Below are 26,420 nucleotides of genomic sequence, written 5' to 3' on the forward strand. Positions count from 1 at the left end.
AATTATACGTATACGTTTATCTGTTTCTTGTATGTCAATCTGAAAGACGAATTGAAAAGGGGGGATGAATTCTCGTGATCCTTCATGATATAACGGAGAGGCAAAATAATCTGTTTATACGCTTACAAAGAATATCGTATACGAGAACAAGTGGCTGAAGAGGCAGTATATATTACGCTCATAATTTTGTCATTATTTGCATCTACAACAATCCATAAAAATAGTAGTGGGAATGAAAATTAGAACGCTACGTCTGTGCACGTGGAGTATAATATTTACGCGGTGCCATTTCAACTCGCGGAGAAATACACACGACCGAGAATATATCCCCGCGCTCTTTCTCGCGAGATTCCCCCCTCCCCCCTTTAATTAATCGACGACACGCGCGAAGGTTTCTCTCGCGCGATGCATCTCGAATCAGGAAGGTACCGCAGCATCTTCTCCGTCGACAGGGGATATATATACGGTACGAAACGGTACGGCACGGTACGTTCACCAATGACCGAGTGGCACGGATCCTCTCTCGCATCCTTTCCTCTCTTCCCTCATCTCCGTACACGAGATGTGCGCGCGCGCGCGCGCGCGCGTACGTGTGTGTAGGTATGCGTGCACTTGTGTATGAATGCACGCTGCAAGAGAGCAGTCTGCAGGTTCCGTGTACGTCAACGGGAGCTTATCTTAGCGTTCGAAGTCGTCGTCGGACGGTATATTTATTAATAGTCGTCGCTTTGACGATGACGTTCTCTCTCCCTCCGTTTCCTCTCTCTCTCTCTATCGGACGACGATGGACCATGCTTGCCTCTCAGCGATAGATCAAGCGGTTATTCAGTGACATAAAGTACCTTGATAAGGCGTACAGCTTTTCTTCGCGAGGAACCTTTCACGCAGACCGGGTCCAATATTATTTCGCCGGAATATACGTACTTCCGGTTTGTTTATCTCTCAAGGGCGGACTCTTTTCTTTCCCGCGATATATAAATTTAGCTCCATCCCGTCTTTATCGAGCCGCTGTGAAGAACGTTGCCTGGCGCCACGTACGAGCAACTATGATTCCTCGCAAGTCGCGGAAATCGAAGGGAATTCCACTCGCATTGCGTTACGCCTGCATTCTCTTTGATCGGAGCCTCCTTGTACTTTCTAATTGTGCACTCGCTTCTTGCGCGTCTCGCGCCCCGGTAACGAACCCGGCCGACGATAACACGGTCCGGTGATTTTTTCGTAACGACCGGCCATTTTCTCTCTCCAAAGTCCTCTTTCTTTTTCCAAAGACCACTTTTACCGCTCGGTGAACCTTCATTCACGGATCCTGGATTACTGCCTACTGGATTATACTGGATATAAAAATATACTCTATCTAGTAATTCTCTATCACGATTCATTAATCCCGCGATTCGTCAAAATCTCTGCGAGCATATCATCGACGAGGGACGTTATATTAAGTACATTACGTCACTGAAAGTATATATACAGTCTGTTGCGCAAAATATTCCAGGATGCAATGTAAAAATTACACCTCCGCGAAATCATTATCCAACTGTTGGAGACTGGATTAAAAACAATTTTATCATGGAAATCTTTGTGCCGAACGATACTACAATTGAAGATTGAAATTATTGAAGTTGTCTCTGGCTCATTGTTATACAGGAGTGGCCATCGTGCACCGGAACTGGTTGCGGAATCGGCCATGCTTGTTACATGAATAAACTATCGTCGCGTTGCCGGGTTACGTAAGGATTCGCGTATGCATAGAACATATCGGCGAGATCGCCAGGGCGCAATGATTACCTCGAAGAAGACGATGACGGTGCGACGATTGAAGGTGACGCGAAATTACTGTTACCTTAACAGGATCCGTTAAATAACTTAACAATCAGGCATTACGTTACCTTGGCTTTTAATTAACCGCAATCAAATTATTCTGCGATTTCTCTTAATCATTATACGTTATAAAAAATGCTTTATGTATAATTACTGTCATATGTACTTACTGTTATAAATAACGTGACTATTATAGGTTACAAACATATGCAGTTTATAGCAGCTTATTATTATTAATTATTATATATATTTTAAAAATAATTTAGTGACATCTTGACATGTTAAAGTCATAATTCTAAATTAACTAGTTGGTATTTGAAAATTGGTTGGTTTTGCAAATAGATATTTTAATTTTTATTTTATATATACGAAGGAGAATATTACATAATATATAAAAATAAATTTATCTAATCAAACTAACTCTTTTTCTTTAAATACTTGTCTGAAGGAAAATTTAGATATCTTATGTAATAACAAAGAAATATTTGTTTAAAATATAATTCTTGACATTAAATAAGAAAACCCTGTTATGAATAAATAATTCAAACATAATTTCGATGAATTATCAATTATTAACGTTTTTTGATATTTTAACCAAATTAGTTTACTCATTTCGACAATTTGTCGTGTCATTTAATCTGCACAGATGTGAGACGCTGTATTATTTTTATCGATATTAATTTCGTTCGATCATACAAACGGTGACTGATCAGACACCGAGACTTGTGGAGTACTTGCAGCGAGTCCGGACGCCGACGCGTTCGCGAGGAACTCACTGCCATGTCGTAACTCTTTACCTTCGACAGCGCCGTTATTGTCCGCGACTTTGCCTCTCGATACCCGATCGATTCGTGCAGCAGAATCGTCCGATTGTGACGGCGACGATTTGCGCTTGATCCTCCTTACGATTTCACCCCGTGTGTGATATTAAAATGTCTCGGCGTTATTCCAAGCAGTACATTCAGTTTTACAGTTTGAAAATTTCATATAGTGAAACTTGTTATATAATCGATATAAAAATAGGACTTATATATATATATTCTTATAATTAATTTCGAATGAATTTTTATACGGGAATTGTTATCACGGAGAGAGAGAGAGAGAGAGAGAGAGAGAGAGAGAGAGAGAGAGAGAGAGAGAGAGAGAGAGAGAGACATTTGATTTCAAGGGGATATATTATATAATAGATATAAAAATAGGACTTATATATATATTTTATAATTAATTTCGAATGAATTTTTATACGGGAATTGTTATCACGGAGAGAGAGAGAGAGAGAGAGAGACATTTGATTTCAAGGGGATATATATATTTAGGAGAAAAAAAATTGCATTTCCGAAAACGGGCTTATTTCAAAAAAGAATCTCATGAATATACAATATATATATATATATATATGTATGTAAATTTCCAATCGCGCGAGGAATACATATTCCTCTTGTATCCCCGTAGATTTTATCATGAGATTAGTCATAGCGTTGTATAAATCCTGCTTGCAAAATCACACACACGCGTCTGTGAGATTCGAGATCGCTCAGGGACAATCGATTTTTATCCTCCGATCTCCGCTGAACCGCGCGGACACGGTTTTTCCTCTCACGGTGGAAATCGATGATACGTAAAGGCGCGTCCTTCGCCGCTTAAAACGCGCAGCAGAGGTAACGATTATTACGGGTGACGTCGTCGCGTCGCCTCTCTCTTTCTCTTTCTTGCCTGGTACATTAAAGACGCTCGTATTTATCCTTCTCTGCCATTGTGTTCGCTGCAATTTTCTTTTCTTTCCCCGGCGCGGTTTCCCTTTTTGCGCTATTGTCACGCTAGCGAGACGAGTTTTATCTATTTTCTCTGGAAAATGTCGGGAACGCGAATTTCCTCGCCCCATCTATATACTTTGATCTTCTTTGCCGCAGAGTTTTCTTCCTATGCCTTCATTTCTCATATATTTTTTGATATACCTATATATATGCCGGAAATGATAATACGAGGAAACGTGAATATACAATTATTCATTCTGTCATTTTCGTTGAAATATTAGAAAGCTGAATTAGCCACGGATTCACACGCGACCGGGGGGAAAAATAATAACAATAATAACAATAATAATAATGATGATCAGCATAAAGAGACGCACGATCCTACTTGAGATTGAATCAATAGTGGTCGAGTGGGCAGTGGGAAAACGCGAGTGCTTTATGTAACTCTTCATTAAGCAAGATACAAACCGTATAAGAATTTCCATTAACCAATCTCTATTAATAGATAAGCGTTTGATAAGTAATAATCTGTCGCGAGTAATAAAAATTCCAGTATTAAATTTCGTCGGGCAACAACGAGAGGCAGACCTCTCTCTATCGCTCTTTTTCTCATGTGTCTTTGACCTGGTGAAATCTCGGCTCTGGTAGCGAAGCTGCCGTCTTATACAAAGTAATCCGGGGAGGTTGTCTACTTGAAACACAGAAGAATTCACCTGACTGACTCCGTGACCCCGCGCACCGTAGGGAGAGAGAGAGCGGACCCGGATTTCCCATTAGGCTAATCATTAGGCTCCACGGGCGCACGATCCTAGAACATACACCTAATCTTCGTGAATGCGCCGATTAAGGCGAAATTGCCCGTTCGCGGGACAGTCGGTCTTGGCTTTTATTCTAACGAAAATCTGCATTCCAGAAAGGAGAGCGCGATCCTAACGGATAATGTAACACGGTGAGATACAATTCGATCTGTTTGCATCTTGGCCGCGTGTCTACGCATTTTGCGTTTCAATTCAAATATATTTGGATTCTGAAGGAAGCGAGAGAATAGAAAGAAAGCCATAAAAGTATGTCTATTACTAACAATTATTCTCTCAATTTTCTAAATTAAGCATTCAAAAAAATATTTTGCTAATGTGGATGGATTTTTAGATGTGTCAATTAAAATTTATCGCTACTTTTTTGTATCTGTTAGAATATTGTTTGTTCACGTATAGAATTTATGGTAGCAATATTCTAGCAATACTTCTAGAAAATTTAGATCCCATTGGCAAATATAATTGTCCTTGACAATAAGCCTTAAAGATAGGCATCAGAGAAAAATTTTCCGTCTAAATTACACTAATAGTACGGATATAAATTCTATCTCCGTTATTTAAATCGATTAAGTGCAAAATATATGCAGTAGCACAGTATTTGCTAATAATTTATCTGTTTCAGTTAATTTTTTTACACTTAGAAAATTTTTGTTCAAGTTGCAACATCATTTTTTCAAGTAAAAAGAAACTCGCGTACTTTTTTTTAAAGTCGCAAATTTTTACAATATGTTTGTATAAAAAAATTTATTCCATTATTTATAAAAATGTAGAAAGAAAATATTTCCGTATCTAAAAAGATATTATAATTTTTATTTCAATATTTTTACAATATAAACAATTTTTATAACGATTAGCAAGAAGCGGAAAATTGTTCTTGCTAGAATAACTTTATTCCACAGAGTTTTTTATTCTTGTTATCTCAATGAAATCCCGCACGTTTTGAAAAAGATTAATCTATTTTTATAATTTTATATATTTGCGAGAACATCTGTTTCTTTCAGGAGTGCGAGAAGAGATCCTAATCCATCCGTTCGGCTACACATGCGAGATGTAAAGAAGCCCAGTTTTATGTAAAAAGAAAAATGAAGAATGCAGACCCTAAAAGCTACGCAGGATCCTTAATTTAATAATTGTCGATGCGTGTATAAGCTTCATCTCTCTCGCTTCGTCCGTCTCTCTCGTATGACGACGGATCAGATGTCGAGAATTTAAACGCCGGAAGAAGAAGGAGGAGGAGAAGCATCCTGGCTGGATTTAATCACTTCGATTGAAGGGTGAGGGAAAACACGAAGCCTTGATTCCACGCGATATCACATCTACATCTACCGTTTCGAACGAATTTGAAAATCCGTTAAGAGAGAAAGATATTTGTTTCGTTGTACAGTTATCTTTGTTCGACATAAATTATTCGTGAAAATACATAAAATAGAATATTGAAATTATTAAATTGAAATTACAGCAATTAAAGCTTGATGGTAAATTGTAATCCACAATATCCGCGTTCAAAAATGTCAATATTTAATTCGTGACAAAATTGATAATTTCATGGAAAATGATAGTTAAATTTTCCTCTTGAATTTCGTCGCGAATTATGGATCATTTAAAACAAGCTTAAGAGATTTTAAAGACAAGACAAATGTACAATTTATTTTGCAATTAATATCTTCATACTCCATTTATTTCTATTTTTAGAAAGGATCTTTATCGAATGGAAAAATTCATTATTCAACAATATTTCCCAAGCGGTCGTTCGCCTCACATTAAGCTGCATCTACCCTATATCCAGGAAATCTCTGCGACGATCGAGCGCAGGAAACGCAGAGGTCCGAAGGGGTTAAGGGGGCACATCGGCCGTAAGTTTCTGCCACCTCTCTCCCTCCCTCGTCGACCCCGACATCGGCGCAGTAGCATTCCGATACGAAGAAGCTCGTCCTCGTCGTCGGCGGCGTCGCGTGAAAGTTGTTCACCTCTTCCACCTCTTTCTCCACTTCCACCGAGACACTACCATCGTTACACAATATATGTATATATATATATATATATATATATATATATATATATATATATATATTATATATATGTGTATATACGCGCGACGAGACCACGTTATCCGCACGTCGGACTTGTTCGATTTGCCAATAGCCCCGATGGAACCATCACCAACACGCGGAGCCGGAGCGGAGCGCACGATCGTGCTAGAAAGCCCCGGCTGCAAATTCAAGCGTAACCCTAGGGCCTAGGCCAATCCGTGACCACGTCACCTTCGTCTCGCGCCGATCGTGTTAACCTTCCCGTCTCGATTTTCGCAAAAGATTCCACCTTGATTTGTTCCTCTTAAGCCGTTTTAACGAGGACAGGAATTTACTGCAGGTATATATTCCTCCCCTCTATCCTTATAACGATATTAATATTAGTTCAATAAAAAGTAATGATTTTCTTCTAAATCAAAAAATTAAATAATTATTCCCTGCGGTTCTTTTAATATATTTCATTCATTTACAATTTTGATTTCCAAATTTTTCTATCACAATTTTGAAAAATTGAAATTCAAATTAAAAGGATTGTTTGATTATATTCTCAATTTAAAATGTTATATAAAAGTAACTATAATATATAATATATCTAAATAATAATATAGATATAATAATAATATATATATATATATATATATATATATATATATATATATATATATATATATATAGGTACTTTAAAAATAAGATTTGATATAAAAATATAATAAACTATCTTGAGTTAACGAAATATAAAAGCGTATTTAAATGAGACGTGAGTATTATGATTCTTTTTAGAATCGCAAATAGTCAGTCGTTAGAATTCAATAAGAAAAAGCGCAGAAAATTTTAAACACCTTGTACATTTCTTCGTACAAGTTTCTTCGTACAGGCTTAACATTGAACGAAGTACGTCGCACTCCTCTCTCGTGCCATGATGCGTTCCTCTGGAAACGTGTATCCCTTATGTAAACCGTGAGTCATTGAGCGGCCGGATATCTCGACACGTAGCTTCGACGACTTTGCTGGCAACAGCTTCGAGTAATATATCCCTCTCTCATCTCGCGAGTACGCTTCGTTGACGCAGATTTCTCTCGGATCCGACGAGATCCTTTGGTCCGCGTAATTCGTCAAGAATTCTAATTTCACCCGCGTCTAATATCGTTTGATTGCGGACTCTTTCCCTCTCTCTCTCTCTCTCTCTCTCTTTCGAAAAGGACGCAGGGAGAGAGAGGAGAGGATCAATTATCAGGATCGTCGAGCTCGTCGGCTCATCGTCTACGACAAGCCGGAAGAACGGCGACGGACATTTGAAACGGTACCGGACGCACCGCGAACGGCAGGTGGATGACGCAAGCGGGATGACTCTTCTCATGGTTATCCCCTCCTGGGGGGGCCTCGCCTTTTCTTCCCGAAGAGACGTCGCAGCTGACACCGCGCGTCTCCCCCCTATCTATCCTAGTACTACCTGCTTCGCGATCTCCTGGTCGCGTTCATGGTCAAAGATAAGATCGAATAAATAGAATCAATTTTTTTTTTTTTTTTTATAAATTGTCCGAAATCACCTGGAAGAGATAATAATTGGAAATGATGTGATCATGACGAATGTGCGATTCTTTGCAAAGATTATCTTTGTAGCTTCTACAGGGTGTCTCCAATTTAAATGGCAAAACTTCGGGAGGATGGCAAAAATTCAATCTCTCATTGTCAGTTGCTCTCTTGATTGGCACCGAATAAACTTTCTGCTTCAAGGTTCCTTACATATGTAAACACTTGATGTTATCCTTTCATTCATTCTTTTGTTTGTTTACATTATTGCTTTCTCCTACGAGTCCTTAATCAGTCTTTAGTCAGTTGTACCAGAACAATGTCTAGCTGCAATTAATGGCAGTCAGTGCTAGATATACCTAATGTTTGCATTACTACAGGAAGGCAGCATTTTGAACAATATCTGCATTAAATAGATGATAACGTGAATAAAACGTAAATAAATAAGTAAAAAGACGAAAACTTATTTTGTTTTCTTTTTTTGCAATTTTCTCCAAAATGGAGCAAAAACGAGCAAATCTCTAAAGGACTTTTTGTCTTACAATTACTTTCTCGATCCTCTACACGCTCCCGAAGTTTTGCCATTTAAATTGGGGACACCCTGTATAGAATGTGAGACTCGACATTATTCGAATATCAACGCGTCTAGATATCTGAATTATATTCGGTTTTGATTTACCCGTCGAACAGTGTGAATACAAAGTTTTACCTTGTGCGCGATATTCATTTCTAGAATATGGCGCATAGATAATGCACCGTTCGGCATGCACGCGAGGCGAAACGCCAACGAGAAATGATTGCCAATTAACATTAATACGGCTCTATGCGCGCCGGAAGGTTACCTATATAGCCAATGCGCAGAAACTAATAAAACTCAATAATATTGATTTCTAATAAGCCAAACTGTGCAATTATCCGTTGCTTAAAAAATATATCTTCATAATTCGTTAATACTGCAAAAGAAATTGCAGCAAAGCTGTTATTAGTCAGTTTCGTTAAAAGCGAGAGATGAATCAAAATAATATTTGATTCAAAGTAATATTTAAATTGAACATCTGTGGTAATTTTTTTTTTAATTACCGTTTTAGTTGCAATATAATCTGAATTATTGCTTATCTTAAATCAATATATTTCCTATTCGTATCTAAGTATAGTACAATCTTATACGCAGGACAAATAAATTTTCAAATATTATATTTCAAAGTAAAAGATATTTTAAAAAGATTAATATTTTTAATAGTCTTATTTGTTTAATCATAAATTTGAAGTGTGTTGATCGCAATTATCGACGATTTCATATTAGACAGCGTGTTGGCAGTAAAGCAATACACACATTACGCCCACAACGAAGCGATCCACTTTGATAATCGCACAGCGTGTAAAGCGATATCAAAGGGATAGCGTTTCACGAAGGTGGCAGGTGATAAGCAAAGCGACTCCGCTATCCCCGTGAATTTATGTGAACCTCGTGACGCAAGTATCCATCCACTGAATGTGAAAAATATACGCGAAAAAATATAGGATAGTAAATATTTATCTTTACTTTCTATCTCTTGTCATCGTCGATCGAAAGTCTCCTCATCTTCGATTCCCTTCCCGTTATTTACGATCCTAGGTGATTTTTCAAGTCCACCCTGTCAATCGCACCAACCTCCTTCGCGCGTCATTTGTGAGACGGTGACCCCTTTCGACCTCGCGTAATTGCCATTCGCCGATACGGAAACTTGACTTCGCTCTAGTTTTCAGAGAATCGTGGATATGAATAACCCTCCAAGCGAGCCATTAGCTCGCTCGGGCAGGGCGCGTATGTCGATCAATGCGTCGCAATCGGGCGCAGCACACTCGAATCTCTCGAAAGCGGGACGGAAAAAAAGTTGGCGCGATTGCTAATGGTGCGTTCGTTGCACGTTTCGATACGGAATTTAATTCGCAATTAGGCTACAGCGGGAATAAATTATTCCAAATTACTTCCGAGAGCTAAAACGACAGAGATTGATAATATCTCGACAGAAATTAATACGCGTTTCAACAATCCTGTAATTAAGGCCTCTCTAAAGTTGCACGAAAAATTTGTCCAACCGGTGACGTTTATTTGTTTTGTTTTTTTTTTTTTTCCACGAAAAAATTAAAATTTGTAAAAAAAACTAAGAGAGATTATCTCTACACTCGTGGATAAATTGTTACACGAAAGTAAGTCACAAAGAGATAATCGGTGATAGATGCTCCCGCAAATTTTACACCGGTATCGATACGGTATATAAATATACCGAACGACCATATATCGTTTTGCCCAGGGGGTTCTCTCGACACAGAAACCTTTCTCTCTTCCTTTATCTCTTTCTCTCTCATTCTCTCGGCTTCATTCTCTCTTTCTCTCTGCGTCATCCGCGTATATGCATGCACTTGTGGGAAAGAGAAAAAGAGAGAGCACACACGGGAGAAGCACGAATGCAGTTAATTGATGCACCGGTGCATAATGGCCGCCGTTAAATGATCGACGAGGTGCATCGCAGTCGTGCGCGTTAATGACGAAGAGATTTCTGCCAAATTAGGCGCCTTTGTCCGTCCTTTCTTTCGCCTTACGTTACATTCAGGCGTGCGATGTTTACGACATGACATTGAATTATTAATTGAGTCGCGGATGAGGATGATGATAAATGCGACGATAAACGCGGTACGAATTCGCGGAAAATACATACCTGCCCCCGAAGTAGATAAAATAGCTGCCTTCTATACAAGATATAGAAAATAAGAAACAATTAATATATTGGAACAATTTTAATTTATTTTATAATTATAATTTAGTTATAAATTATAATTATTTTTAAATTAATTATAAATATCTTAATTTTAATTATAAATTAATTATAATTTATAATTATAATAATATATAAATATGTTACAATATAAACCGTTTTTTTTTTTTTTTTCAGATGAATCTAAGTGGAATATAATATAGAGAGATGCGTCGTTATTTTTGCGAATTATTGCGGATTTTTGCGCGGCGAAATCACAAATCCTGATTAATCGTTTACGCATAAATACAAAAGAGAAGCCAGCATCAGGACGTTAATTATGCATTGCAGCCGCTCTGGGATTTGCCGCGTTTCATTTGCGCGGCCCGCATTAACAGGGACAAACAATTACGCCGGGATACGTCATATTAACGCGATTATATCGCGCGCCTATGCGCCACGAAACTAATTTCGACAAATGACCCAATAATGGATATCTCGTTTTTATTCCCTCATTTATTGCCTCTGAATAATAATAATAACAACGATTATATTTCACTTGAAATTTCTCAAACAGAAATTCGAAGATTTATTATTATTATTATAGGATTACTTGACTTTGAAACGATAGGCAAAAGATTTGTTACAGAATAGTTTCCTCTCTCTATTTTGAATTGTAATTAAATTGTAATTATATGTAAAATACAACAGAAATATTCCGCTTTTTCGCTGAATTGTGAACTGGATACGAGGAAGAAATGCAGCGGGAAAAAGTCGCAAGCGGTGGACATGTGCGTACTGTTGAAATTGACAGGAAATGCAAAATGTTGGTCCCGGCGAAAGTTTTTCGTCGTGTATGATAATAAAGAAACGCGCCGCGCGTATAATTACGGTAAAAGGCAAAAGTTAATCCACGGTTTGATTCGTGCATTTACGGTCCACGGGAATCGCAGCATTGTTTTTCGTCGTTGCACATTTCTCGGGGGAAATTTCTCTCGAGACGGTGCTCTTGTAACGCGCGAGTTTTATTTACAAAGTAGACGCGGTTACGATCATAATTGTTGGCAAACGCCGTAATTAATGCGTCGCTGTTACATTTTTTTTTCACGTTACAATCGCGTACTTGGAAATTAGTCTTTAAAATAGTCTCCAAAGTGAAATACTTAATATCAAGTGATTACACTCAACTTACACGTTGCGTGGTGCTCCTAATCTTTTTATAATTATTCTAACAAATCTGTCACGTTGTGAGTGACGCAGTTACTCGCCATGCGTATCGCACTTTTTTAAGACACGCGCGCGATATTTTTACACGGACGGCGATGGAAATCTCGTCGCGGTGTAATGTGCTACATTTTACGCTGCTTGGACCGGCCTTAACAAAGTTTTTGTTGTTGTTACTTGTGTGCATTTCTATGCGCGATCAGCATTGCCGGATCGTTGATTTGTCAATCACTGGCAAGCGACTTGAAATCGCGGTACAAAACCGATTTGTTCCCGCGTGTAGGACGTTTCTTGCACAATTCGCCGCACGCGCGAAAGCCCTTGGAAATCCGTAGGTGTCAGCGTGTATCACCCAATGGCAGTAATCGTCCAGATTCGTATCTCATTAATTTTCCGATATGCGATACAATATCACGGAGGAAATAAAACATATCATTGTTTATTAAAAAGGTTGATTATATAAATTTGATCGATGATTCTTAGACACGACACAAATACGTGCGTGTCGAGACAGAAGGAGACTTTAATTATTAGATATTCCGAATGAAATATTTTACGAAGCTTTTTTGCGAAATTTAATTTCCCCAGTCGGGAATTTAATTTCTCGAATCGCGAATCGACTGTACGTCCGTTGTGTACGATATTAAAGTTTCGCGGGTTTTACCGGGGATTTTTTGTAATTTTCGGTGAAAATGTAAAGGAAAGGAGAATAAGAAATTCCTGCTTACACCGTGACGACACACCGGGTCGGGTCTGGGGGATCTCTTCGTTATTATTTCAGCGAAACGAAGCGTATACGCCGTACACGCTCGAGTTGGCTCGTGTGCGAGTTGTTAACTTCTTCATGCCGGCCATGTCCAATTTGTTGCATGCAGCGTCTTTCATTCGCTTTTCACAGTAAATATCATTGCAATAAGAGGATCAGCGCGCACGATATATGTCGTTACGTAAATTTCCACGCGATATAATATGCATACACGCTTTTGGAAAACGATCATATTTTCTTTCATATACATTAATGAGATAATTAGTGTGATTTTATTATAAATAAATAGCGAATAATTCATGTGAATATTTCATTTTGTGTCGACAATGTTTTATTACGCATATACGATTGTCATTTACGATATAAAAATTATTGTAGAAATATAATATATACAAACGTGCACCTTTTTAAAATTCTACATTTAGAAAGTTAAATTATTTTAATGCATTTTAATATAGTTAAAAGAATAAATAAAATCGATCTCTTTTTATCAACAATTTCCCTCTCTTTCTAATTTCGAGAAAAAATTGAATACAAAAATTATGTCACTTTTTCATGTGAATATTTCATTTTGTGTCAACAATGTTTTATAACGCATATACGATTGTCATTTACGATATAAAAATTATTGTAGAAATATAATATACAAACGTGCACCTTTTTAAAATTCTACATTTAGAAAGTTAAATTATTTTAATACATTTTAATATAGTTAAAAGAATAAATAAAATCGATCTCTTTATCAACAATTTCCCTCTCTCTTTCTAATTTCGAGAAAAAATTGAATACAAAAATTATGTCACTTTTTAATTAAAGACTTGGATCGATATCCGTTTGGTGTCCTTAATGGGAATTGCAGGACAGTAAATGCACTATACTATACGGAGTAACGTTATCCCTGAGATACCTGGCTGGTTCTATCGTCACGATGCGTGACGGACGCCGGTATATGTTCATTCTGTAAAGACTCACGCGGGCAAGTCGTTATTTATTGTTCGAGTTGGTTTGAAAACTTCAACTGTGCGCGGCGGATTTCTCTTTATCGTAAGAAATCGACATTCATAACTGAAACAATGTTCTGTCTGACGTAACGTCGAAGACTTCGATTATAAAGATTACTGTAATACATTTTCTTGCGAGAATCAAGTGAATTGAAGTCGATTTGATTGAAATTACATATCTTTCTTCTTAAATTTCCGGCTTTTATTTTTAATATTTTCAACAAAATGAATATATATATATTAATTCTTTCAAAATATCAAAAATATATATATACATATAAATTATTTATATATATATATATAATATTGATAATACAATATATATAAAAAAATTTATATAAATATATAAATTTAATATATATACATAATTTTTCTTTTGCATAGTTGTAAAGCATACGAAAAAAGTGAAGCTTGATTGCTTCACTCAGGGTCGCATAAATCTATTACGTTACAGGATCGTTATTTATATTTCTGATCACCAATCGATCGGATAGAAAAATGCATGAGAAGCGTTGAGACGAGCGCGTTGCGTAGGCTTTTTTGTATTATCGAGAGATGCGTATCTTCTTTTTTTTCTTTGCTCTGTAATATCGCGCAAAAAGGTGTCTAAACTCGTTCCAAGTCCGAAGCCCGTGAACGCGTGACTTTGAGACACACGGGCGACTTAAGTCGAGAGACTTACTGCATCACGAATACGACGTATCCGAATCGAATTGTATCCGAGATGTGTCCTCTTTTCTTCTTCTTTTTTTTTTTTTTTTTTTTTTTTTTTTTTTTTATGAACGATTAGACCCTTTTACTTTAGCAAAAACCGGTCTCACATCACAAGTATCATAGCAGATTCGTGTTCATCTTTCTTTTAAAAATAAACAAATGAAAAATTATCTCTCTTAATACGAATTTCTTTGAATCGATGTGCAAGATTATTCTTTGCTTATACCATCCGTTTCTAAAAAAAATAACTTGATATAAACTTTATTTTTTTTACGGATGTTATCGATCTGTTACGGAAATCGATATATAGATACGTAATATGTGGCAGTAAAAGTATTACTCAAATCCTTTGATGTAAAGATTTAAAAAAACTCTATGTTGCATAAGTTGACGTTTTACTTGCATATTTCGGTAGAACACGTCAATTAGTTTCAAACATTTGTTTCGTTTGACGTTACTGAAGAATATTAATTACATTAAATATCGCAGAACGTAAAATTACTCACACGAGTAAGCTTCTTTGATTAAATTTTTGGCAACACGCTTTACGTCGATGAACGCATGGATCTTTACTTGACATAACATAATTATAGATATAATATCGATAATAGAGAAAGGGAGAGACAGGAGAGCGCGGATATGATTATTCCGTTGGAATACTGTTATCGAACGTGTATATTCCAGGAAATTTTCTTCTAAAACTTGAATGTTCGAATTATTACGTAAAATAATGGTATCTAAAATGTACGGTGCAACGTTCCATAGGATAGACAGTCTAATATTCATGGAGAGTCTAAGCGGCTGGATGAATGGCTGTTCTATATTACAATGTACCGTTCATGAATTTCTCGACCGTACTTTATTTCGCTGCGCGAAATTCTAAATTTCTAAATAAAATAAAAATATATTTCATCAAATATATATTCTCTTTCTTTCTCTTTTGTGCATATTCTAAAATGAACAGATGAACTTGCAGGTGAAATTTATTTCTGTCATAATGACAAAAATAATTTTATAAGAATTTATAGAAATTTAATATATTAGCTAAGGAAAATATTTTATATCGAAATAAAAATTACGTATAGAAGAGTTTAAATATATTTAGAAGTAATTTTAGAAAAATTGTAGCGATCTATCTTATTGACAGTAAGGTCTATAAGAAAGATCGCTAGCATATCATTTATCGTTGGACGCAATTTCCTAACTTACTGACATACGATAAAAAAGTGTATAGCATGTGTGATACGTGCTTTTATTTTATATACACACTGTCTCAACACACACATTAAAATAATTTTTTCTAAATTGTATAGCGATAAAAAAATTCTCTCATAGAACGAGAGTTATAATTTTCATTTATATATATCCATAAAATATGAATATATGTAATATTTCTTTTTAAGATGGAATTTTATTGTAAAAATGTATTTGTACGTTTTTTTAATGTCCATGAAAAAAAGACACACGGTGTATTAATTATATATGTACAAATTATTAATTCGCAGTATTGGAATGCTTAATAAATACTTATTAAAAGCGAGATACGTATAGTTCCTAATTAAAATAAAACATGCTTCACTAATAAATATTTATAAAACATTCTTTCTTCTTCGTATATATCTCAGATTTTAGAAAATTTTAATTTTTATCGCCCACGCACATACTATGATTCTCACTTTCTGCCAAGATAAAAATAAACAATGTTTTACATTAAAAAAATAATAATACTAATAATAATAATAATAGCTGAGTAAGTTGGCGTTAATAAAATAGGAAGTGACGAAGTTCGCGGCGATTTCTAAGCGTGCACGTGTTCAGCACGTTGCGATATAAAATTAACACAGCCGTATCATAAACACGTATGATAAAATAGCCTCTAAGAGGAAGACGTATACCGGCAGCGAGACTATATTCCCAATGGAATGCGCAGCTGCTTTTTAAATTTAGACCGAAGGCAATACGTATCGGCCGCGATAAAGAAGCGTATTTGGTTCTAGCCAATGAAAAATTTAGACACAAATAAGCTTCCGTTTCTTTTTGATTTGTATTTTTATTTCGCATTCCTTACGGGAATATGACTCCGCTACTAGTTTACGTTTTCGTCGAAAGTAATAATTTGTACTTGAACGTTGCGTAAGAAAATAAGCTTCGCTTCCATTCGCCATAATAGCACGTATGTTTCCAATCGAAAACTTTGCGCGATTATGTGCGAAATTTACATTTTCACGCAACGCAAGCTCTTGGACGGTATCCGCGCGCTGAACTGGAAGGAGTTCTCGCGGGGTGGCAGTTCGTTTGCTTCCGCGCGACCTGCCAATTCCGCATCCTCGTCGAGGTCGATAACGAAGTCACGATTACCCATCAACGTCGCCAGGCACATGTTTTCCTCCTTTATATGCGAACGCACTAGCATCTCCAGTGTGAAAAGGTGTTCGTCATGCGCCTCTGGCAAGTAACGGTGCATGAAGTCCGCCAACCTGTCACCGGTCAGATGTGAATGCATCGTCTCATTATATTATTTTTAGATTAATAAAATATTAGTAAACAATATATATATACATATATATATATATATATATATATATATATATATATATATATATATACACACATATACTGTATATGTATATATGTATATATCGGCCAATATAATAACGGCGAATTGAGAAAACAAAATTTATAAGAGATAAACAGCTCTTTTTTTTTGAAATGATACATATTATATTTTCATTAATAAAGATATTTCTCGTTAAAGTTTATGTTATAAAAAATAAAAATTTTATTTTAATATGTAATAGCAAAGCTTTTCTTAAAACTTTATTTTAATATCTAATTGCAAATATATGTAGTTTTTAATTTGATATTTAATATTAATTTTTTTCTTTCGCGTTGCATTAGAATCGAACAGAGGGTGACAATTGAGAAAAAATAAATTTTCCTTCATTACTCGAAAATGGGACAAGGATGGAGAAGAAGTTCGTTGAACGGATGTCTCTTACCGTAAGAGATACTCGACGTTGTGTCCGCTCGGACCGGAACTCTCCGCGATTTGACGCGCTATAGTCTGCAATGACGCCTCACCGAGCCATTGCTCGTTCTTGTTAGTGGCGATATAAATTATTACGGAGAACTGTTTGACTCCATCCCGACTGTAAAACGTTGCGATGGTCGTCAGGTATCCTCCCATAGCGCACTCGCGATTCTCCAGATAGGACAATGCCGCGCTATCCCGAACTTGGAACGCTCGCCCGTAAACTAATCCCTGTCGAGAAAGAGAAAATCTAAATTGCACATTTGAGATTCGTATACTTTTCCCAAACATTTTTATTATTTATAGCAGGTACGATATCATTAATTACTCTGATATAAATTGTCATAAGTACCTCTTTCTCTTCGATAAGTGTGGCAACTCGTCCAGGCTGCAACGTAAAAAAGAAATAAAATCGTAACGTTTAATATAATGATAATGTAAAAATACAATATACATTTTTTTTATGCAGCAATATCTTTCTCTTTAATATACATAATTATTTTGAGTACGAGTTTTGTCCCATCGCAAAAAGATTTTTACATTCGCAACTTGACTTTTCATATATAATTCCTATTTTATCCCTTACCTTAATATCGAATATTATGCAATGATTTATGCACTGATATTTCTTAAATTAAAATAAGAGATAAAATAGGAGTAGATATATGAAAAATCAAATTTTGAATGTGTAAATCTTTTTATGACGGAACGAAACTCGTATTCAAGATAATTACCTATGTACCTTAAAAAGAAAGATATTACTATATAAAAAATGTATAGCGCGTATTTTTATATTATTATTATATCTCATATATATTTTTATATTATGTAATATAAATTTGTATACATGCAGAAAATACATATCACGCTATTGCGAAATGCCATGATAAACAAAGAATAATATAACAACACACATATGGAGCTAATCTTTCTCTTTAAAGATATCGGTTACTACTGGTTTCTAACTGGTTATATATACAATTTCACGTAATTTATATGTAAGCGTAATGTAAAACGCAAGCACTTTGCTTCGTGGAAAGAGTAAGTGTTTAAAAAAAAAGAAAAAAATCTATATTTATAACCTTTTATCAGTAAGATTTCTTAGAAATATCTCTGGTTGTGACAGTTTTAGATGTAATTTAATAAAAATAGTGATTTCCTGTTTTCGGTTCATGTATCTGAATAATAAAAATCTCATTTTATTGATTCGCTACGAGTGTGAATACATATCGATCATTCTTTTGTATGTATCTCGATAGAATCCATATTTTTCGAGAAAAATATATGTCTTTGAAATTTCATTTTGAAGACACAGTTCTTATATATAAAATATGTCGTTATCAATATAATTTTAATATTTTTTCTCTATACAATTATTCGCACATTAATTCGCCGGAGAATAGTTTAGCGCGGAAAAAGAAATGTAATTCTATAAATGTCGAAAGCGACATCCCTCCTTTTCGCTTTCGAGAAATTAAAACGAGAGGACATACGGATAAAATAAATAGAAATAACTTTATAATAAAAAAAAAAAAATAACTTTTCCCGGTCTTTTAAAATAAAGAGGAACAAGAAAGGAAAGATTCGCGAGAGCGTTATACATATATAGTTTTATTTCGCGTTACGTCTTTACATTTCATCGCATATATTTTTTTTATCGAACGAAATGAGCGTCGATGGACTCTTATCGAGACGAGACATGCGTGTATATAAACGATCAATGCGCACAAAAACGTATCTTTTCATGTACGTGCTTGGAATTAGGCCAAGCCAAGAAAAGAATGCCGCGGCGAGCGACAAAATTAAGATATTAATAGAATATTCGCGTGAATATAAAAGTCACGTGATTCGACAGAGAAATCACACGTGCATAAGCAGATATATTTAATATGTTACAAATGCTGCAAATGCATCGTCACTGGCGATAACGTCAAGAGAGATACTGTTGAAAAAAAAGTTATAAAATAATTTAAGTTGGAAGAGAGAAAGAGAGAGACACACTGTTTATTCGTGTGTTTTAATTTTACTGCGAATTAATTAAAAATCGATATTTAATAATATAACGAAATATAAAGTTATTAAATTATCAGCGATGATACGATGATGTAACGTAATAATTAAATGATAAATCAAATATTTTTACAACGGGCCAGAAAATACGATTGTAAAAACTCGCCGACCTTGCCTGGATATTCATGATTTAGTCAACCTTAACTTTATTATCAGTTCCTGTTTGTTCTTTTTTTAGCGAACGACCAATCTAATTGGAAAATTTCCCGAGACAAACGTGTGGTCTTACATTAGTCTAAAAAAAATTCACACTTTTTTTTAAATTTTGCTTTTCTTCTGATACCAACGAAAGAACTGTAAACATTTTGATATGCAACATATTAGACGCATATGGAATCAAATAATTTTCGATGTTTCCGCTAAATTTAACATCATAATACTTAGTAAAAAAAAAAAAAAAACATATTTTCTTTTTAAACCCGATTGCGGACGTAATTAAATACATTTGTTTCGTATTAATAGTTGCGAAATACTGTTTGTTATTTTATCGCATCACGATAGAGTCGTTGCCTTACGGATATTTTATATTCAAAATTCGTACAGCTGTTCCAATCTTTATTAGCATGTAAACCGAAAATATCGAGTATCAGTACACAGAGACGCTGAAACTATATTCGTGATATGATAAAAGTTTTTTAATGTATTAAATATTTAGTTTTTTACTGCAAGGTTTTTCAATATTTGTTTTTATCAAATATTACAATAATTATATTAATGTATATATATGGTATAATATAATATATATATATATGTATATATATATATATTTAATTATATTAATATATATATAATATATAATATTAATCGAGCATTCAGAAAAAGTAATTTCATTATTTTTGTTAAAATTTTATAAAATATTCTTCAATAAATCTCTCATATTTTCATTTTTTTAAATTAAACAGCATAGATATTAAATAAAGATTTTCATTTTAGAGCTTCGTCGAACATTTAAATTCAATTTTGTCTAATCGACTCGTTATGTCATCCAATTCGCCTTCTACTGGACCGCGTTCTTAGACACGATCTATTAAACATTATTAGGTCATCCTAACGACAGACGTGATAATTGGTAATAATAAAGAAAGAAAAGAATAATGAATAAAAAAAGATTGAAGGACAATTTGAATTCACCTTCTCGATCGTCCCACGATGCGTGGTATTGCCTTGCCAGAACCGCCTATCGAAGCCCTTGACGTAACCAGTCATGCTCCTGACGTACGAGAAACCAGGATGCCAGCAAAGCGAACCGTATCCAAACACCCAGAGATTGCTATCGATGTCAGCGTGTGCATTCTCCATTTTCGTACTTTCTCGCCGGAGAGAAGATCGGACAACAAACGATTCTCTCGCTCTCTCTCTTTTCTTTATTTCTTGTTTCGTCTTTCTTTCGCTTTGTCTCTTGCCGTCTAATTGCTTCAATTATCACATCGAATATTGTCGGATAATATTTTATAATTCAAAGTTCAACATTCCGTGATTACTTCACCATCTGTCGTCGAGAGTTTTTAAATAATTCAAGCACGTAGGCTGTCTTATCACAAGAAAGTACGAATTAGCAAATTAGTTATCGCGCGATCATAAAATTTCAAATTTTCCTATTAAATATATTTTTAAATTAGTTCCATTTCGTATCATCTTTCGCCTTTGCCGGGAAAACTCTCAATTGGATTGATCTTGCGTCTCCTCACGTACATTGCAAAGTGAATTCCATCGAAAAGAAAGAGAGAGAAAACGATTTATATGCTCTAAGAAAATCTATCTCGGTTGAAAGAAATAGCGATAGAGCTCTCCGTCGCTCTTGGGTCGGATCCTTATCGATCAGCTGCGATCCACGTGATCAAATAAGGATCTCTCACACTCGATGCCGTCGTTGCCGAGTCGATTCTCGATCATCAGATTAACGCCAATGTCTCCGTTCCCTCCAACTTATATCTCGGGGGATCGCGTTCAGGGATGTTAATTTGCCGGTGACTTCAATTTATCAATTCGCGAGATAGCTCGACGTGACGTCGGTTGATGATTTCTAAAGCGATGACGTTCCTCTCTTTCACGGTCATCGCGGCTGTCGATCCTACTCCATGATGATTGATCTTCACTGATTGATCTTTTTCTCGATCCTCAAGATCGGCCTTGGATCAATCCGTCGGCCGAGCGCGGGAGATTCGTTTTAAGAAAAAGAACAATCTCCCAAAATCTTCCTTAGGGTCTCGAGGGAGCCAGCGAGATTTTCGAGACATTTGGAGAATTCTGGTAGAGGAACAATCACATGTCGAGATCCGATGAGAACTGCCGGCTGACTACTGGCCGACTGATGTTCGGTTGAACTAGACCGAAACACGCGTCAAAAGGAGAAAGAGTGTGAGAGGGAGACGGAGCATACGATGAACCAGTGAAGAGACGGAGGAAAGTAAGATAGAGTACGTCCATGCCAACGCAGGTTACATGGTGGGGATGGATGATGAAACGCGTCGTCTGATTGACGCATCGTGCCCGGATGTACGTGAGCGTACCGTTCATCGAATTAATTCAGAGAAAAAGGCCGGTTACACATTATTGAAGTATATCGCCAAAGAAATAGAGAGCTAATTCACACACGCACGTGCATTTTGAAATATACTTTATATTTTTTTAAATATAGAAAACTTTACGTATAAAGCGCGAAAGAAAGGAAACAGATACGGGAAACAAATTTTTGATTGATTAGTTTAGTCGAGTGTGTGGAAAATTGATATTTTATAAATATATAGTTAGATTATATAGGGTGTCCCCAATTTAAATGACAAAACTTCGGCAGCGTGTAAGGGACCGAGAAACTGAAACAAAAAGTCCTTTAGAGATTTATTCGTTTTTGCTCCATTTTGGAGAAAATCGCAAAAAAAGAAACAAAATAAGTTCTTTTCTTGCTTATTTATTTACATTTTATTCATGTTATCATATATTTGATGTAGATATTGTTCAAATTGCTGCCCTCCTGCAGCAATACAGCATTACATCTAGTACTAGAATTGTTCTGGCACAATTGACTAAAGACTGATTAAAAAGACTCGTAGGAAAAAGCAATAATGTAAACAAAAGGATGTAAAGGATAACAAGTGTTTACATATGTAAGGAACCTTGAAGCAGAAAGTTTATTTCGGTGCCAATCAACTCAAGAGGGCAATAGGAGATTGTATTTTCTCCAAAATAGAGCACAAATGAGCAAATCTCTAAAGGACTTTTTTTGTCTTAATTTTTCGATCTCCTACATGCTCCCGAAGTGTTGCCATTTAAATTAGGAATACCCTGTATATGTTTTTATAGTTTTTTTTGCGACAATATATTCCGATCGATTTGTTTGGTGTATTTAATGTAGCAGTTTTATTTGTGTTATCACACACGATATACATTTTTTTAATATAAATTATAAATATCCATATCCAAATCTTATAAATAGATGTTAGATTTACAAAAAAAAAAAGTAATGGTAGATACGTGATAATTTATAAAAAAATATTCTAGTTTTATTCAAAGGGGAAAAGACTATGATACATAATTTCATTATCTCTCTTGATTAATGTCAGGCTCGAAAAATACTTTGTCTAAGAGCTCAGAACACATGTCTATCTCGTCTTGATTTTCTACTGGTTTTAATTCTGTCAACAATTGCTCCAAAATGACTCTTAAACATAACTGTGGACGCCGACATTCCTTCAATGCCGGCAAAAAATTATCATTTACCATACCATTAATGACTCTCAATAATTGTTCTCTGTGATAAAAATAATGCTTGATCAAATATATTATCAAAAGTAATATGTCAAAAATCACAACGTTTTGTCTCAAAACGTTATAGATATCTTACCTGACTGCTGATTGCAGATTCATTCTACCTAACAAACCTGCAGCTTGCTCTATAAATCCCATTTTCACTAAGGTATATTTTATATCGTTCGAGTCGTCTTTACTGCATAAGCTGGAAAGCAAGAACGCCGTTTTTATCTGCAGTTTCTCCACTGGGCTCTGCATCGCTCGTAAAAGTACTGAATAACCGTCGTTTGTATCCATATATTTTAATGACTCCGGATGTCCTCTGACTATACCTGCGGTCGAGATATAACTAACATGAGCTAAGACTCAAACAGAACCCAAGTTTCATTATCCTTCTATCACTTACATGATACTGCATATAGAGCTTTTATCCTCGCCTGTTCCGATGGATCTGTGTCTATCATGGACAACAGTAAAGGGAATATTCCTGCTTCAAGCAGCTTGTCTTGACAAAACGGATTGTTCTGCGCTAATTCGGCGATAATATCAGCTATCCGCCATCTGATGTTACTGTGCGTTGAGTTCAGGCATGGTTGAAATATCGCGAAGCCTCCAATCTTGTAAAAATCATTGGCTATATCGATATTGTCAACAAGATCCGCCATTCTCTCCAGGGCATTCTCGTACTCGAGCGAATCGTCGTCAGTCCGTAGATCGCCGACTTTGGACAAGATCTGCACTGCCTTCTGCAACTCCTCTATTACGTTCACCGTTAACGACGTTAATGCCTCGTTCAGGAAGGCTTTTTTCTGCAACGCAGTGCAATATATATATAAGAATCAAACAAATCAAAAGTCCCAATGCATTTGATTAATTAAGTTAAATACCATACCTCTTCGTCCAAAGGATAGACTGGCGATTTGTTTTCCTCAGATTGAGCTGCATCCATGGCATATTTGAGTAGCCCTTGAAGATTGGTTGGCTGTCTCGGTTGAATTGGTAATGGTTGTGAGACATTATTGGAGGTGGAAGGGCCTTCAATGGACAGCGGCCTCGTGCTGCTATTCAGCTGACCCTGCTTGGCATTCCCTCCTGTTTCGCCTCTCTCTGAACTAAAAAAATTAGGTTCGTTAATGTAAAAAAATGGTTTAAAATGTAGGTTAATCACGACAAGGTTAAAACACGTACTTGCTCATTTTGACTTTACTCTATTTAATGGTGTGTCCATTAATCAGATACTCCCACTCGAAATCTATCTCTTTGCAATCGATGTTTCAAATCACTACAATTCTCGTATCTCTTTATGGTATTCTGTATTTACAGCGCACTTAAAAAGATGTACATAAACTTAAAAATATATAGATTAGCCACCTACATTTGAATGTGGAACAAACTCGCGCATGCGCAGGATTGTGTTCAGAAGTTTACTATATAACATATAACATTCAGGATGAGGCCCGATTGGACACAACGCTTATTGGCCAGTTGAAAATGAGGTTCTCTGATTGGTGTGCTCGTTCCAATATGGTATATATTTCAATGGGTCAATATTAACGTGATCAAACGGAACGCTCCCTCAATTGACCAATTAGGACAAAAGAAATAAAAATTTTTATATTTTTGCAATTACATATTAAAGTTGATTACATAAATCCTTTCATCAAACTACATACTTTATTCTCAATTATATTTTTTACAACTTATATGATAAACCAATTTATGTTTAAAAAATTCTAAATTGATATACTAATGATTTTGTAATACATATACATATCAAATTATTTATTATATTAAATACATTCCAAAATCTTTACAAAAACATTAGCAATAATATAATCACACAATAAACATACTAATGTCACCAATAAAATAGATCATAAGTAATAGGTTCTGTTCAGAAGACTTCATACAATAATTTTATTCTACATATATGCAATTCAATTAATTGATGAAATACTCTTGTACTCAAATGCAGCTATTTTATATCAGTGCCATCAATATAATGCTTTATAAAAAAACATTCACATATTCATATAATAAACATATTCAATCGCACTGATAAATTTTTCAAATTTTCAAACAAAGTAATGTGGCTTTTTCACTATTATCCCATATTCTGCAACTGCTGGTGTCAAATCTTCCATTGTTAGTGTATAACGTCGATCTTTTCCTTTTGTCTTTGTGTTTTGATTAGCACCGCGCGTTTTGCAATGCTGCAATGCATCATTGGCAACCTCTGAGATAAATTTTTGTGCCGCTAAAGATACCAGACGTACTCTAAAATAGATATCAATATTTAGAATGACTGAATAAATATTAAATTTCCAGTTGGAAAAAGATTCTCATTGAATGTCTCAAAGAATATCTAAATAACATATAAATAAACAGTATCTTATTTAGTCTTACATTCTGGGATCGGTAGTGTTGAAACCAGCTGTATGCAAGTAATGCTCGCTGATGGCATCAGGTACCTACAAAGACAAAATATACCATGCATTTGACATGAGGATAAATATATAAACACAATTTTAGTAAAACATGCTTTGTAAAAAGAGATGGCTTCAAAATTTATAGCACTTTATTCCACAAAAGAGTAAATTAATACCGTGGGTGTATAATCTTCTAACTGCAACAGAAAGTCCGATAACGGTTGACCTGCAGTTTTGGTTTCTTCGTTGTAAGCCGTTGGCGTTTCCTTTCCAAAATTCTCTGCCATCTTTGCGTGATTAAAACCTGTTGTAAATCTAACCTCTAACCTCTCACTAAGCACAAAAATAATGTATCGTTTTGCTATTCTACAGTTTGTTTCTCTTGACAAGTCCTCTTCTTTTATCGATGTGTGTTTCAAAAACAGGATCACTTTTCAACATTTATAGCACATTTTTTGTATTCGACCAGCTTTCAGTTTAAAAAACACGATGTAGTACAACCTATACTGGATAGTAAACGCACGAAAACGCATGTGTAACGAACACTCATCAATCAAGTCTCCCTATTCTGAAATGATCGAGAGAACGAGCTCTCTCGTTATTTTGAATAATTCTAAAGAATGACTCTTCCTCTTGTTGTCTCTTCCTTGTTAATTTCTTCTCTTTTTTTCCTTTATAAATCTCTGTTTATTAATAAAATGCTACATATTTCTCAATTTTTATTTTGACACATGGTCACGTGATTACTAGCTCTTT

At 35.4% G+C, this 26,420-nt stretch overlaps 3 protein-coding genes and 1 long non-coding RNA gene across 4 annotated transcripts; 1 reads left to right on the forward strand and 3 right to left on the reverse strand.

The window, feature by feature from the left end:
• Window positions 1-3,020: 3,020 nt before the first annotated feature.
• On the forward strand, window positions 3,021-11,618 carry LOC140670909 (uncharacterized). Its single transcript, XR_012047645.1, has 4 exons — window positions 3,021-4,636; window positions 5,389-5,661; window positions 6,080-6,240; window positions 10,881-11,618. It is a non-coding gene; the product is annotated as an uncharacterized lncRNA (long non-coding RNA).
• A 2,797-nt stretch (window positions 11,619-14,415) lies between these two features.
• On the reverse strand, window positions 14,416-22,752 carry LOC140670908 (putative glutathione-specific gamma-glutamylcyclotransferase 2). Its single transcript, XM_072901759.1, has 4 exons — window positions 20,620-22,752; window positions 17,771-17,806; window positions 17,387-17,649; window positions 14,416-16,864 (listed from the first exon to the last, which is right to left on the reverse strand). Exons 1-4 carry the CDS (start codon window positions 20,785-20,787, stop codon window positions 16,603-16,605), a joined length of 729 nt encoding a protein of 242 aa, XP_072757860.1. The 5' UTR covers window positions 20,788-22,752; the 3' UTR covers window positions 14,416-16,602.
• Window positions 22,753-22,884: 132 nt separating this feature from the next.
• LOC140670907 (hsp70-binding protein 1) lies at window positions 22,885-24,591 on the reverse strand. The gene is made up of 5 exons (XM_072901758.1): window positions 24,424-24,591; window positions 24,128-24,347; window positions 23,642-24,044; window positions 23,330-23,567; window positions 22,885-23,236 (listed from the first exon to the last, which is right to left on the reverse strand). The coding sequence occupies exons 1-5, from the start codon at window positions 24,429-24,431 to the stop codon at window positions 23,026-23,028; spliced, it is 1,080 nt and encodes a 359-aa protein (XP_072757859.1). The 5' UTR covers window positions 24,432-24,591; the 3' UTR covers window positions 22,885-23,025.
• A 411-nt stretch (window positions 24,592-25,002) lies between these two features.
• Window positions 25,003-26,215, reverse strand: LOC140671137 (transcription initiation factor TFIID subunit 10). Its single transcript, XM_072902268.1, has 3 exons — window positions 25,841-26,215; window positions 25,642-25,706; window positions 25,003-25,512 (listed from the first exon to the last, which is right to left on the reverse strand). The coding sequence occupies exons 1-3, from the start codon at window positions 25,949-25,951 to the stop codon at window positions 25,311-25,313; spliced, it is 378 nt and encodes a 125-aa protein (XP_072758369.1). The 5' UTR covers window positions 25,952-26,215; the 3' UTR covers window positions 25,003-25,310.
• Between the last annotated feature and the right edge of the window lie 205 nt (window positions 26,216-26,420).

This window comes from Anoplolepis gracilipes, chromosome 11 (genome assembly GCF_047496725.1).
Source record: "Anoplolepis gracilipes chromosome 11, ASM4749672v1, whole genome shotgun sequence".
Lineage (NCBI taxonomy): Eukaryota > Metazoa > Arthropoda > Insecta > Hymenoptera > Formicidae > Anoplolepis > Anoplolepis gracilipes.